General features: G+C 27.7%; 1 protein-coding gene and 1 pseudogene across 4 annotated transcripts; one reads left to right on the top strand and one right to left on the bottom strand.

Moving 5' to 3' along the window:
* Positions 1–6833: 6833 nt before the first annotated feature.
* On the top strand, positions 6834–8478 carry LOC18599794 (cytosolic sulfotransferase 15 pseudogene; annotated as a pseudogene).
* Positions 8479–9921: 1443 nt separating this feature from the next.
* LOC18599793 (putative amidase At4g34880) lies at positions 9922–14783 on the bottom strand. 4 transcript variants are annotated; one of them, XM_088806554.1, is made up of 8 exons: positions 14581–14783; positions 14082–14204; positions 12908–13029; positions 11792–12394; positions 11312–11526; positions 10771–10998; positions 10480–10678; positions 9922–10347 (listed from the first exon to the last, which is right to left on the bottom strand). In XM_088806554.1, exons 4-8 carry the CDS (start codon positions 12347–12349, stop codon positions 9991–9993), a joined length of 1557 nt encoding a protein of 518 aa, XP_088662680.1. In that variant the 5' UTR covers positions 12350–12394; positions 12908–13029; positions 14082–14204; positions 14581–14783; the 3' UTR covers positions 9922–9990. The 4 variants fall into 4 exon arrangements, with proteins under 4 accessions (XP_088662680.1, XP_088662677.1, XP_088662679.1 ...); XM_088806551.1 differs by having other exon boundaries at positions 10771–11010; positions 14581–14779; XM_088806553.1 differs by lacking the exon at positions 12908–13029 and having other exon boundaries at positions 10771–11010; positions 14581–14779.
* Between the last annotated feature and the right edge of the window lie 1113 nt (positions 14784–15896).

Genomic DNA, 15896 nt, shown 5'->3' with positions numbered 1-15896 from the left:
TGGGCTCTTAATGGATCTCAGTTCAATGGGCCTCCTGCCTATTATGGGTTTTCTATTGAGCCAGTTATTAGAATCTATAAAAGTGAATGTGAAATAATTACCAATAAAAAAAATAGGTTTTTATTAGCAAGTTTTGCTCTTTTTAAGGTGGTATAACTTTTTAAAAGTCAGTGAATTATTAAAAAAATTAAATAAATTTTGATTCTTTTATTATATTTAAATAAGTTTTTATATATTTTATTTTGAATTAAATAGATTTTTATGATTTACGATTGACTAATTATCATTAATTAAAATATTATTTATCGTTTTATACTCACGTAATGCTAACATGATATTGAGATAAAAGGTGAAAGTGTCTAGTAATCATATCATATGTTACATTACTATCCATTATAATATCTCAGTATAATATGTTAACATTACCTCGCATAAAATTAACATATGATAAGTCTATTTAATTCAAAATAACGATATAAAAATTTGATTTTTTTAATTGAAAAAAAAATAATTCGAATCCTACTTTTTAGGTAAGAAAATCACATACCAATCAAAGAGCAAAAGACTTAGGTGTATATATAAAAATTTATTTAAATTTTTAAAAATAATTTAAAGATTTTTTTAGATATTTTAGAAAACATTAGAAAGCTTAAAGTGGTAATCTGAAAACCTCCCATCTTTTAATAAAAATGATATATTTTTAACTTTTTGATTAATATTATTAATTTAATACTTAAATTATTAAATATAGTAACATAATATGTTAATAATATTATAAGTTCTTTAATATTTAAAACTAATTGAAATATTATCTAGTTCAATAACCTATTATCTGTCTACTCAAAAGATATAACTATCAACGAATTTATTATTTATTACCTCTATGCTATTTATTAAGTAATTACAATATTCAATTATTAGACAATATATATATATAGTATTGCTTTCTCTCTCTTTTTTTAATTGTATAAAATACATGGAAAGACTATTTTGTCTCTATTTTTTCTTATAATTAATTGATTAGAAGTGCAAAATTAATTAAAATCTAATGGCAATTTAAACATAATTGAGTTATGTATTATTTGATAATTTGTTAAAAGATTTAAAATCACTAAAACTTTGTCAAGTATTTAATCATTTCAATAAATTTAATCATTTATATTGAGAAAATAGAATTATCAAAAGAAATATTGATTTCTTTTAGTTTTAATGTGTCAGGTTTAGGTTGACATGACTAAAGATTAATAAATAAACGCTACGTTTTTTCTTTTTGTCATTAATTTAATTGAAATGTGATGCTAGGCTGTTGCCACGTTATTTTGAATTAAAATACTTTTCTTAATTATTGACATGTCATTCACAAATTAACTAACAACAAAATTTACATGTTTTATTTTTTAAAAAAATATTTTAAAAATATTTATTTAACATGTTATGTCATAAAAACAAAATGCAAGTATAAAGATCACGTCATTGATACGTTAATAGAAAAAAAAGGGAAGCAAGAGACTTCATGAACAAAGTATTCTTTCTTTTAACTCCAACTTGAATGAATTATAATTAAAATTTTTCACAAATTTATATAATTTTAATGAATAAAATAAGAAAAGAAAAAGACATAAAAACAAAAAATTTAAATAAAATCTTTATGATAAGTTTGATGAGGTGGAAAGCTAATACGATGCTTATACAAATATTATAAAATATTTTAATAGCATATAAAAGGAAAATTTAAAGTAATCTCATTTCAAAATAAAAAATCTCATAAGAGCTAGGAGGCCATGGTTACACAAAGATTTTGAAAATTATATATATATATATATATATATATATATATTAATATATTAATTTTTCAAAAGTTTTGAAAAATTTTATGAATAATTTAGGTATGCCCCAAACCCAAATTTATTATGTTCATATTCATTAATTTGGTGACTCTCATCCTCTGAATCAGTAGTAACAAAAAATGAATTTTATCTAAATGTTAATTATTAAATTCAACTTTTTTGAAGTTGGTTTACACATCCTAAATGATTGTCAAGTGAAAATTTTTTTAAATTAATAGGTTTGTCATCACTATTTTATCACAAAAATGTAGATTTAACATATATAAGTATTATAGTCTTTTTCTTACTTATTTTTTTTTTCAACCAAACTTTTATTTCCCACTGTATCTTGCACGCTTCTTTTCTTCGAAAAGTGTTAAATACCAAAATAATTAACATTACTAGCTTAAAACTTTTCATTTTTAATAATTTCAAAACTTCTTGAAAAAAATTAGAAAGGAGTGTTAAATACCAAACAAGGCCCACTTCAGGAAAGGAGTGTGGGAGATTGGAGCAATTATCTCACACCTGCCATGGTGTGAAATGTTTGGAGAAACTTGTTCTAAAAAAGATAGAGAAGTCTGGCTTAACATTCAATTTGTCATCAGAATAATTATGTAATAACTTTACTTATTTTATGCTTTTGTTTAATATATGTGTATGTGTATGAGTATGAGTAGACAAAAACTTGCAATCTGTTTACTTAAATTTGGAGGCTTTTATTTTAGTCATTGATCTTTAAAAAAAATTTCAATCTGTTTACCTATCAAACTGATTAAGACAAAAACTTAAAGAACACTTAACAAACAAAAATAAAAAAAAATTAATGAAAGAGAAAGAAGTAATAAAGAGAATAATAGCATTTTTATAAATATTCTCAAGTAAAAATAGTACCCATTAAACAATTTTTAAATAAATATTATAATAAAATTTAGTTTAATAAATAATTACTTTTACTATAGGTATTTTTATTTTCGTTATTATTCATTTATAAATTAAAATTTATAAACTATTAAATACTTTAAACTCGAGCATATTAATAGAATTTTTATTAAAATTAATCATTTACATTTATATTTTCGAGTAAAAAATATTAACCATTGAAAAATTTTTAAGTAAATATTATAATAAAAATTTAATTTAAGAAATAATTATTTTAACTATAATTATTTTTATCCTTATTATTATTCTTTTATAAATTAAAATTTATAAACCATTAAAAACTTTAAAATTGAGAATATTAATAGAATTTTTATTAAAATTGATCATTTACATTTATATTCTCGAGTAAAAAATATTAACCATTAAGAAATTTTTAAATAAATATTGTAATAAAAATTTAGTTTAATAAATAATTATTTTAATTATAAATTTTTATCCTTTTTATTATTCATTTATAAATTAAAATTTATAAATCATTAAATATTTTAAACTCGAGAATATATATTCAAATATTTAATTTTTCAAAAAATCATATTTATTTGACATAATTAACTTGTTACGTTAAATCTCACATGTTTATGTTAATATTTTGAAAATGCTTGTTCTACTGTTATAAGGTTTTTATGTTAATCATTATAATTTTATGTCAAAGTTTTTTAACTACTAATTTTCATTATAATTTTTTTATCCTTTTTATTATTCATTTATAAATTAATATTTATAAACCATTAAATACTTTAAACTCAAGAACATAAATTTAAATGTTTAATTTTCTAAAAAATTATGTTTATTTTGACTTAATTGACTTGTTATGTTCAATCTCACATGTTTACGTCAATATTTTAATAATACTTGTTCCACTTTTATAATGTTTTATGTCAATCCTTACAGTTTTATGTCGAGGTTTTTCAACTATTAATTTTCACCATAAATTTTTTTATCCTTACTATTCTTCATTTATAAATTAAAATTTATAAATTGTTAAATATTTTAAACTCGAAAATATAAATTTAAATGTTTGATTTTTTTTAAAAATTATATTTATTTGACATAATTTACTTATTACGTTAAATCTCACATATTTATGTTAATATTTTGACAATACTTGCTCCACCATTATAATTTTTTATGTTAATTCTTATAGGTTTACGTCAATATTTTTTAACTACTAATTTTCAAAATGATTATTTTTATCCTTACTGTTATTCATTTATAAATTAAAATTTGTAAACCATTAAATATTTTAAACTTGAAAATATAAATTTAAATATTTAATTTTTTTAAAAATTGTGTTTATTTGATATAATTGACTTGTTACTTTAAATCTCATACATTTACATTAATATTTTGATAATATTTGATCTACCTGTAAGAAATAATTATTTTAACTATAATTATTTTTATCCTTATTATTATTCTTTTATAAATTAAAATTTATAAACCATTAAAAACTTTAAAATTGAGAATATTAATAGAATTTTTATTAAAATTGATCATTTACATTTATATTCTAGAGTAAAAAATATTAACCATTGAGAAATTTTTAAATAAATATTGTAATAAAAATTTAGTTTAATAAATAATTATTTTAACTATAATTTTTTAACTTTATTATTATTCATTTATAAATCATTAAATATTTTAAACTTGAGAATATAAATTCAAATATTTAATTTTTTAAAAAATCATATTTATTTGACATAATTAACTTATTACGTTAAATCTCACACGTTTATGTTAATATTTTGAAAATGCTTGTTCTACTTTTATAAGGTTTTTACGTTAATTGTTACAATTTTATGTCAAAGTTTTTTAACTACTAATTTTCGTTATAATTTTTTTATCCTTGTTATTATTCATTTATAAATTAAAATTTATAAACCATTAAATACTTTAAACTCAAGAACATAAAGTTAAATGTTTAATTTTCTAAAAAATTATGTTTATTTTGATTTAATTGACTTGTTATGTTAAATCTTACATGTTCACGTCAATATTTTGATAATACTTGTTTCACTTTTATAATTTTTTATGTCAATCCTTATAGTTTTATGTCGAGGTTTTTCAACTACTAATTTTCATTATAAATTTTTTTATCCTTACTATTATTCATTTATAAATTAAAATTTATAAATCGTTAAATATTTTAAACTCGAAAATATAAATTTAAATGTTTGATTTTTAAAAAAAATTATATTTATTTGACATAATTTACTTGTTACGTTAAATCTCATATATTTATGTTAATATTTTGATAATGCTTGCTCCACCATTATAATTTTTTATGTTAATTCTTATAGGTTTACATCAAGATTTTTTAACTACTAATTTTCAAAATGATTATTTTTATCCATACTGTTATTCATTTATAAATTAAAATTTGTAAACCATTAAATACTTTAAACTTGAAAATATAAATTTAAATATTTAATTTTTTTAAAAATTATGTTTATTTGATATAATTGACTTGTTATTTTAAATCTCATACATTTACATTAATATTTTGATAATATTTGATCTACCTTTATAATTTTTTACATTAATTCGTTCAGGCTTACATCAAAAGTTTTTAACTAGTCATTTTCATTATAATTTTTTAATCTTTACTATTATTCATTTATAAATTATAAAATACTTTAAACTCAAAAATATAAATTTAAATATTTAATTTTATAAAAATTATATTTATTTGATTTAATTAATTTATTTCGTTAATTTGACACATTTACATTAGTATTACGTTAAAGTAATAATATGCTATTAAACAAATGCTGTCAAAAGATGACAACCCAGTCACGTGGATCCCGTAAAATAGCCAGATCTTGGGCAGCAAGACAATACATAACAGCTGCCCACGAAAACAGCTTGAATTCATAATGCCATAACCCCTAAAATTAAGCAAAAAAAAAAAAAAAAATCACGTGGGAAATATCACATAAGATATTCCAAAATCCCGTGAAATTTTGCCCTCTTAAATCTGTCCAAGTACTGAGTCCCTAACGACTCTTACATGAGCTCTTCCACACACAAACAGCATCAAACACGATGAAACAACACCTACTTCCGTGTCAACTCCCATCAACTCGAAACATTTGAACAAAAACAGACTCTCTTGTCAAACCTAGCTTCTTTAGCTAAACCATCACTGATGCTATTCCCTCCCCTTTTTATGAGTAACCTTCCAACATTGAATTTCTTTGCGCAAATTCTCCCTTTGCAATAAATCTCCAAGGAGCATCTAATGGATTATTAACCCACTTAACTGCATTCAAAGAATCACTTTTCACCCGCAACTTATATAAATTCTGATCCCTCAAGTCAAGAAAGATTTGAAACCCTTCTTTGATAACCAATAATTCAACGAGACTTGAGTCTCCTTTCCTAATGGACTTAAACAATTTCAAAAGAATAATACTTGAATAAATAATAGTAAACTGTTAATTTTTACAATAATAATTTTTATTTTTTGATGTAAACTTGTAAAAATTTACGTAAAAAATTATGATAGTGGAACAAGTATTATCAAAGTATATTAGAAAATTTAAAATTTTGTAAGGGTGAAATTATAAAAGTTTTTTTAAAAAATAAAAACAAATTAAAGCATATTATGTTGCTATTTGTGTGTTGCCTGGTAATCGAAGGTGCTGCGGCTTCATGTTGCTATTTGTGTGTCTTATGTTGCCTTTTATTGTTCTGTTTATGGTGTGATGCTTTTGGGTTCTATAGCATATTATTTTTTAATAATCACAATATTCAGTTCATAGACAATATATATAGCATTACCTTCTTCTTCTTTTTTTTCAAAATACAGGGAAGAGTGTTTTTTTTCTCTATTTTATTCTTATAACTAAATTTTACCAAATAAGCTTCTAATTTAAAGAGCACTTAAAAATTGATTTCTCAACACAATAGTAGGTTGCCAGTTGCCACAAAACAAACCAAGGACTTGACCGGTGGTTCGAGTCCATCTCCCCTTGAACTTCCTCGTATATTATATATACCAATCAAGAGAAAAGGTTATATCCAACCGTCTTGAAACTCATAAAAAGCTTAAACAATCGATTAATTTAGATTTTAATTGAAGGCGTAAATGGCATGGAGATTCAGCTAAGATTCTTTACAGGATATGCAAGGGACCTATTAGACAGAAGCCATGGGGACCCATCATTATTGCACTAGTATAAATTCCTTTGTGAACCAACTAGTGTCAGCTAGAGGTTTCCACATTTTCCCTTCATTCTGTCATACATCCTTTGATACCAATTTTTTGCTCTACTTTTTTTTTTAATGGAGGCAATAGAAAACTCTAAAAGCAAACTTTCAAATACCCAAGGATCGGAGGAGTCATGGGATGATGAAGAGGTTCAAGAATTGGTCCAAACCCTCTCCAAAGAGAGAAACTGGTATGGCAATCATCTTTATTTCTACCAAGGCTTTTGGTGTACATCTAGGGTGCTTAGAGCCATGATTTCTTTCCAAAAGCACTTCCAAGCACTTGATAATGATATTTTTCTAACTAGTCTCCCGAAATGTGGCACTACTTGGATGAAGGCCTTGATTTTCACAATTGTGAACCGCAACCATTTTGAACTTAAAAACAACCCTTTGCTCAGCTTAGGCCCTCACCAAGCTGTACCCTACCTTGAGCTAGATCTTTACTTGAAAAACCATTCTCCGGATCTTGAAAACATCCCTCAGCCAAGAATTTTTTCAACCCATACGCCTTATGCTTCTTTGCCACCTTCCATTAAAGAATGTTCAACTCCTAAAATTGTGTACATTTGTAGAAATCCGATGGATATGTTCATCTCTTATTGGCATTTCACTGATATATTACGATCTGAAAACGTGGATCCACTACCATTAGATGAAGCTTTCGAGATGTTTTGTCAAGGAATCCATGGCTTTGGACCATTTCCCGATCATGTGTTAGGGTATTGGAAGGCAAAACAAGAAAATCCCAATAATATAATGTTTTTAAAATATGAAGATCTTAAGAAAGACATTGTTTTTCATGTGAAAAAGTTGGCCAACTTCTTAGGTTTTCCTTTTTCAAAGGAAGAAGAGAGACAAGGAGAAGCAGAAGAAATAGCTATGCTGTGTAGTTTTGAGAACCTGAAAGGGATGGAGGTTAACAAGAGTGGCAAGCAACCTTTTGGAGCTCCAAACACTGCCTTCTTCAGGAAAGGAGAGGTGGGAGATTGGAGCAATTATCTCACACCTTCTATGGTAGAGCGCTTGCAGAAGCTTGTTCAAGAAAAGTTAAATAAGTCTGATTTAACATTTAAATATTTGTCTTCCAAATAATTATGTGATCATTTTGCTTATTTTATGCTCTTATTTAGTGTATTTGTGCGAGTAGACATACATATATAAAACTATCCTTGTTGTTTGCTTTTAAATGTCTTATTTCATTAACTCTTAATTTTGAAATTATTTAAAAGTTTCTATTACAATTGCTTAAGGAAATACTATATAACACAATTAACTAATGACATACTAACTCATGTAATATATCTAATATTTAAAACTAATCGAAATAACTTATTATCTGACTACTCAAAAGAAATAACTATCAATAAAGTTATGATTACTTATCTCTATACTATTTTTTAGTAGTCACATTATTCAATTGTTAGACAATATATATAGCATTATCTTCTCTCGTTTTTTTTTCTAAAATACATGGAAAGGCTTTCTCTCTCTCTCTCTCTCTCTCTCTCTCTCTCTATTTGGTTCTTACAACTAATTGATTAGAAGTGAAAAATGAATTAAAATTCAACATCAATTTAGCCTTTCAAAAAAAAAAAAGATTTAATATCAATTTAAACATTAATGAGTTGGGTATTATTTGATAAGTTGTTGAAAAATTTGAAATCACTAAAACTTTGTCAAGTATTTAATTATTTCAATAAATGTAATCATTTATATTGGGAAAATGGAATTATCAAAAAAAAAATCTTGATTTCTTTTAGTTTTAAATTATGAGGTTGACATGTGACTGAAGTTTAATAAATAAATGCCACGTTGTCATATTTTTTGCCATTCATTTCATTGAAACATGATGTTATGCCATTGCCATGTCATTATAAATTAAAATATTCACAAATTAATTAACAACAAAGTTCACATGTTTTATTCTTTACAAAATATTTTTAAAATATTTATTAACAAGTCACGTAATGTAAATTTAGCGTATACGAATATTCAAATTGAAATATATCCAAGTTTTCGGGTCTTTTTTTTTATTCTTTAATTTATATTTTCAACCAAACTTTTTTTCCCTCTATATCTTACATGCTTCTTTTCTTAAGAAAATGTTACATACCAAAATAATTAACATGGCAAGGAAGGAAAAAGAATGGGAAAAAAAAATTAACATGACTAGGCATAAAACTTTTCATTTTTCATAATTTAAGAAAGCTTCAAGATATAGTCTAAGTGTCTGTTTGGCCTAGTTTTTTTTTTTTCAGCATTTTTACTTCTTAAAAATAAAAGTCAGGTTAAACAAGCTTTTTGATAAGTTTTTAAAAAAGTAATATTTTTTTGAAAAACAAAATTATAAAACAAGAGTTTAAAGAAAAGCCCCACAGATGAGCTTTCTTTTCTATTTTTTAAAAATACGTTAGTTTTTTAGAAAATACTTATCTTTCTCTCTCAATCAATCTCCCTCTTCTCTCTCTTTGCAAATCACCATACTCTAATGCAAAATCACGATTTTTCACTGCTCTACCTCTTTCTACAAATACTACTTAAAAAACAGAGGACTCAACAGTGAAATAATAAAATTTAAGATTTCTTTTGTTCTTATAAAAATTAAGAGAAAAAGACTTAAAATTCAAAATTACATTCAGGTACTACTTAAAGGTTTTTTCTATTCTTCACAAAAAAAAAAAATCTAATACTATTACTACTACATAAGTTTAAGAGTTGTTTCATTTTTTTATGAATTTTTTTAAATATTTTAACATCTAAAATCGTACATAAATTCAAAGTAGATTTATTCTATCCTGATTTATTAAGTGATAGAAAAGATGACATGAATATCCTATATGATAATTTTAATCAAAATTAAAATTTATATAATTTATCTTACAAAACAACTTAACAAATAATTTAACTTAATTTTAAAAATTATTATTTTTCATAAAAATTCCATAATAACTTTTTTATTAAAGAAAGTTAAGCCAAACAGACTCTAAACCTACCTCTACTCCACTTTTCAAGGCGTGAACGGAGGAGGCCTCCTAATCCTAGTGGCTTGTTCGAAGGCATATGCAATCTCAATCAGCGTTGGCTCTGAGCCCTTTAGTCCTGCAAAACATATGCCAAAAGGCACCCCCTCGGTATCATGTCCAGCGGGGACTATAATTCCTGGATATCCACCTTTTGCCAGAACAGACGAAGCTGATGAAAATGGTGACAATAACGCGTCTAGCTTGTTCTCGCTCATCAATTTCTCCAGTCCATCTCTTGACATTTTTGCTAAATGTAATAGTGCCTCCTTCTCTTTCTTGCCTATGCCATTCGTAGCTTCAGCATCGAGGAAAAGCTGTTGCCCATATTCCTTTGTGTTTTCCTGCATGACACAAAACTCAAGCATTCCACTTAGCACCAAATATGTAAGACTGTAAGCTTTAACCATACCCAATTCGGGAAGAACGCATTAGTGAAGAAGATAACTGTATCTGTTGATTGCTGAAATACTCACCAAATCTGAAAACTTTTTGTTGAATGCAATGATATCTTTTAGGGATCGCACTGGAGAAACCACAAGCTCTTTTAGGTAAGAATTCAAGGCCAATTTGAACTCAGCATTCATTGCTACAGATTCGAAGTCTGTGTTGGAGCTATACGCAGCCAGAAACTTGGATTCGTCCAAATTTTCTACCAAAACTGCACCTCCTTGCCTTAATTTGCAGAAAATTATGTTGAATGAATCAGAATTACCCATCTATGTAATTGGATGAAACTAATAATTGCAGAATTTATGATTTGCTACCTTAAAGTGGAGAAATGACGCTCAAAAGCTTCAGCAAAAATAGATCCATTATCGAAATGGAAGAATATATTCCTCAATAAGCCCAATCTCTTCCCTTTGAGACCATAAGGCTTTAGAAACTGTTTGTAGCCACCACCTGGAATGTACTTTGATGCTTCAATGGTTGCTTTATCATTATAATCCAATCCTGCAATGGCATCAAGGACGTGTACAGCATCTGCTACTGTTCTGCACATGGGTCTGTTTCAATTCAATAGAGCATGAGCCATAGTTAATTTTAATTAGTACGAGAGCCCACCCCACAAGAAAAAAAAGTTGGAATCTAGTGAAATAAAAGGACAACATACAACCAATGGCAAATCTTTAGTTTAGAAGACCTGTACGGAGATAGAACAATATGCTCTGTTTCTTGCTAGGGAGGAACATGGATAAAGTCATTTACATAGAAAAGAATCAATTTAGTACGAACTATTATTATCGTCTTATTAGAGCAGTAGCACACCCAATAAAAAAACTTCTTCAAAAGATTAATAGCACCTACCCAACAGTGTCCTGTCTGGGAGTAATAGGGATGACTCCTGCTCGGCTTGTAAGACCAACAGTAGGTTTGATGCCAACTATTGCGTTGTTACTAGATGGACAAAGGATTGAGCCATCAGTCTCGGTCCCAAGTGACACTGCTGCCATATTTGCTGCTACTGATATGGCAGATCCACTACTTGACCCACATGGATCTGCTGAAAGATTATAAGGATTCTGCATACAAAAAATTGAGGAAATTACTTTTCTTTATTAAGTCAAATTATATTTGGTAATGAATCCAAATTAAGTATAGCAAACAAGAACATAAGAATGATTCTCTATAAAAAATTGCTGACTACAATAAACTCATAATATGACAATTTTATTTATGTTAATTTCTATATTTGCATGGAAAAATTCTATACCGGTATATTTAGTTCCCTCTTATCAACATTACAGGTTCTTTAGCGTGTCAAAACATGTTCGTTCTTAAACTCACCTTTCCCTGGCCACTCCGGGCACACCAGCCACTGGGCGCTCTATTGTCCCTGAAATGAGCCCACTCACTTAAGCTAGCCTTTCCGAGAATAATAGCCCCAGCTTTCCTCAATTTGGTTACCACGCCTGCATCTCGAGGTACGACCGACCCTAGCAGCGCAAGTGAGCCAGCCGTGGTGCTCATCTTATCCTTGGTTGCAATGTTATCCTTGAGCAGAACAGGAATACCATGCAGGCCACCAAGTGACCCTGGTGCTTTAGCCTTACGCTCTCTGTCCGCATTATCAGCTTGATACAGAGCATCCGGGTTTACCTCTATGACCCCTCTCAGGAGCGGGTTGAGTCTGTGGATTTCTCCTAGGTAGAACTCAACGAGTTGCCTTGAGGTGAGTTGGCACCTCTCGAAAGCAAGTTGGAGGTCGTGCACAGTTGCTTCTTTGATGGAGAATGCATGGTTCGGTTTGGAATGAGACCCAGAGGAAGACTTGGCTTGAAGAAATAGAAACGTCAATGTTAAAAACAGGGGAAAGCTTAGAGGAGAGTATTTGGTAGACGCCATAGCTATAATTCAAGGTACCTGGTTCCCTCGTTCAACTCTTTTAGCCTGCATAGAGTCAGAGTTTCTCAGTAAATATATAGAACCTGGCAGAATTATAATTTCTTTATTAATGTAATCATATTATTATAATTGCCATTTATCAAAATTTCCGCACCAGAAAAAAAGTGACGTGATGTCGTAATAATTGAATTGGAACATCATCACTGACAATGACGCCCTTTTTCTTTTGCCCCACAAGTCTTGAACAATTAAATAAAATACAATGCACAGAAAAAACATTCTTTTTTTCTTTGGGTTTTGATGGTTCCTCAGCCATGGCTATGACATGGCTTTATGTGATAAAGTGAATCGGCACTAACTTGGGTGGGTCAGACAAATGATGCCTTCTTTGTATAGAGGAGATAGAAAAAGCAAACTTTTTTGGTTATTCTTTCTCCGAATTAACGATTGAAATTGCATGCTATGTAGTGCAGTAGACTATAAAAATCTTTATCATCTTGTAGACATATTTGTTGTCAAATTACACTCAGAGTTTTGAATTTAGAAATTAGCAATCACCTGAGTTGACAGTCCATTCTGTCTTCTTTGACAACCAACGCAAAAGACAAATGACTGGCAATGTGAGAAGAGCAGCATCAGGAATATGCTCAGTCCTCCAATTCCAAAAACAGGAGCAACATCTACGTGGGAAAGTCACCACTCATAATTAATCAATGCTTCTAGCTTATCCCCCCCTCCTCAACTTCTCAAATCCATTTCTTGAAAATAAAGCTGGCTTTTGAGGTACTCAAGCCCTAAGTTCGACCATAAATTTGTCCATTATTCAAAACGTTATCCACTTCTATAAACTTAACCCAACCAGAATTTGAAAATATTTTATCCATTTTATTCATCAAAATTAAAATCTTTTAATTAAAAGTGATTTTTTATTCGGACAACTTATGAATTCTAGTAACTAATTCATTGAGTATATTCAATGTTCAAACTGCATCAATATGTCATGAAAAGTCTATTGCATTAAGTAAAAGAATTAGAATGACATATGAGTTGTTGAGGTTAATAAAAACACTTTTTTTTAAAAAATTTGAGTGTAAATAAACATAATATTAAAAAATCTAAAATAAAACTAACTTAACATTATCCATTTATGAGATACTTACGATGCTGCTGTGTACACCCGTTATCCTCATTTTATTCTGGCATTAGGAAAATGACAATATTGCTGCAGTGTAAATGAATAATTTTTTTTTTGGCCTTTGGCTGATTCAACCAACCATGGTGAGGGGCATATGTTAAAGCAAATCCTATTTCGTTCATAGTGGCTAGAACCAATCAAACACTTTCTTGGACACATGCTAATTTTGTCATGAAAGATTAGGGTTCATGATAAATCTTCTGGTTTAACAATTAAATTATCTTACGAATAATTATCTGATCACTTTATTTATTTTATGCTCTTGTTTAGTATGTTTCTGTTAGTAGACAAAACATAGATAAAATTGTCATTGATATTTACTTTGAAATGTCTTATTTCATTAGCTCTTGTATTTAGAAATTTTCAAAGGGAGAAACTCTTTATTGAGAGTTGATCTTGTTTTTTGAGATGAAGTATTTCTACTTTATAAATCATCATTAGCTAACATTCATAAGATAAACATCCTCAAAGAATATGTATATATATAGAGTTCAATCGATGAGAATTCGATGTATATACAGTTCATTTGTTACTCACAGCATCTTCCATAGTTGCAGGCCATCCTTGCGTGGATGATAGACCATATCTAACCCTGTCATTCTCGCCATCTTCTGAGAATTTCTGTGTTTTGGGGGTGCTGAGAAATATACCCATCTATGTCTGCAATTGAATGAATCACGTTACGTAAGCTTATAGAATTCAAGAGTATTTAAAAACGACGCGTTGTTTTATTGATCTCCCCAAGTTCTGCAGCTCTAAAAATTTAGAATCGTGAGCTATGATGAAATATATTTGAAAAACTGATCTGTTATTTCAAACATGCTTTGCTTAAAAAAAAAAAAGACTAGGCAATAAACTAAAGATCACTGCTTTGCTAAGACCAAATCAAGGAAAAAAAACAACTAAAATACTCTTAAATAACAAAACAAGAGGAACCCAGATGCTACTTTGATAGATGAAGATCAAATAACACAAGATCGAAAAGAGAAAAAATGGTTAAAAAAATGATGCTTTATAGAGTTTTAAGTGCCCTTACATGCCCAGCTGGGAATCTATAGAGGAACAAGACACTGGGGCGAGTGGTAGAATCAGGAAAATATGTTAGCAGTATCGGAAATGGAGTCCTTTCCAAAGACTAACAAGAACCCAGGGGAATTTCTCGGAATCTGAACGGGAAAACAAGGGAAGAGAAAAGTAAACAAGAGAAGAGAGAAAAATAATTATTAAAGACAAATTCTTTTGAAATCAAGGGCGTTGCTTGCTGGCTACTATTGGTTGACTTCTGGGGGCATTTTCAACTTTTCCATTGCTTTCTGCCTTTCTCTTTTGACCGTTCGGTTGGCTTTGCTTGCTACCCTCGATTTTACTGCGGCGGAACGGGTAGATTTCAGGTCTTCAAACTTCAAATATTTGGACATGACAAAGATTTCAGTGCAAGGATAATCAATCTAATCACTTTTCTAACCATGGATTTACCCAATCACTAATCTTTGTAGTAATCAATTGTTTGCTAATCCAATCATGATTTCTTATGTTTTCTTATTTATTTTTTAAAGTTTCTTATGTTTTTATTGTAAGGGAAGAGAGTCAAAATCAAGATAAAACAAAAACATACCTACCACAAGAGAAGAACAATACATTTCTTGATATGAAAAATATAGGTTTTTCTTTTTAATTTTCAAAAGATAGGTGCTAGAAGAAAAAGAAGAAGAAAAAAAGGGAAAAGCGGAGTTCTAGGTTCTAAAAAAAAATTAATTTTATTGGTTGAATAAAAAAAAAATATATATAATTGATAACTTATATATATATTTTAAAATAAAAAACATATGAATTAATTAAAAATAATAATTAGTTATATAAACCTGTGATTAATATTAATTGATTAATTATTTAAAATTAATTAAATTAAATAATTAACTAATTAATTAGTTAATTAAATTAACTAAATAGGTGCAAGGAGGAACAAAAGAAAAAAATGAAAAGAAAGAAAAAGCAGAAGAAAAAAATTAATAAAATATTTTCATATATAATTGTAGATTAACCAAATATTCGCATTTTTTTTCTACCAAAAAAATTGTTTGGGCTTTAAATGGATCTAGGATAAATAAGGCTTCTTTCGATTATGGGTTTCTTGCTGAGTCCAATCTTCGAACTACTATCGATGATCGGGATAGTTTAACCAGTCAAGATGCTTCAATTTAATTAGTTAGATCAATTATTCCAAATTCAAATTAAAAAATAAAAAGAAGAATATATCAGTGAATTTTTTTCTACAAATTAGATTTTGAATGGGTTTATATCATTTGCATTTGGGTATTAAATTCCTATTCTAAACAATATCTTTATATATAT

This window comes from Theobroma cacao, chromosome 5 (genome assembly GCF_053813885.1).
Source record: "Theobroma cacao isolate CCN51 chromosome 5, ASM5381388v1, whole genome shotgun sequence".
Taxonomy (NCBI): domain Eukaryota; kingdom Viridiplantae; phylum Streptophyta; class Magnoliopsida; order Malvales; family Malvaceae; genus Theobroma; species Theobroma cacao.
This window is presented reverse-complemented; position numbering and strand designations above follow the sequence as displayed.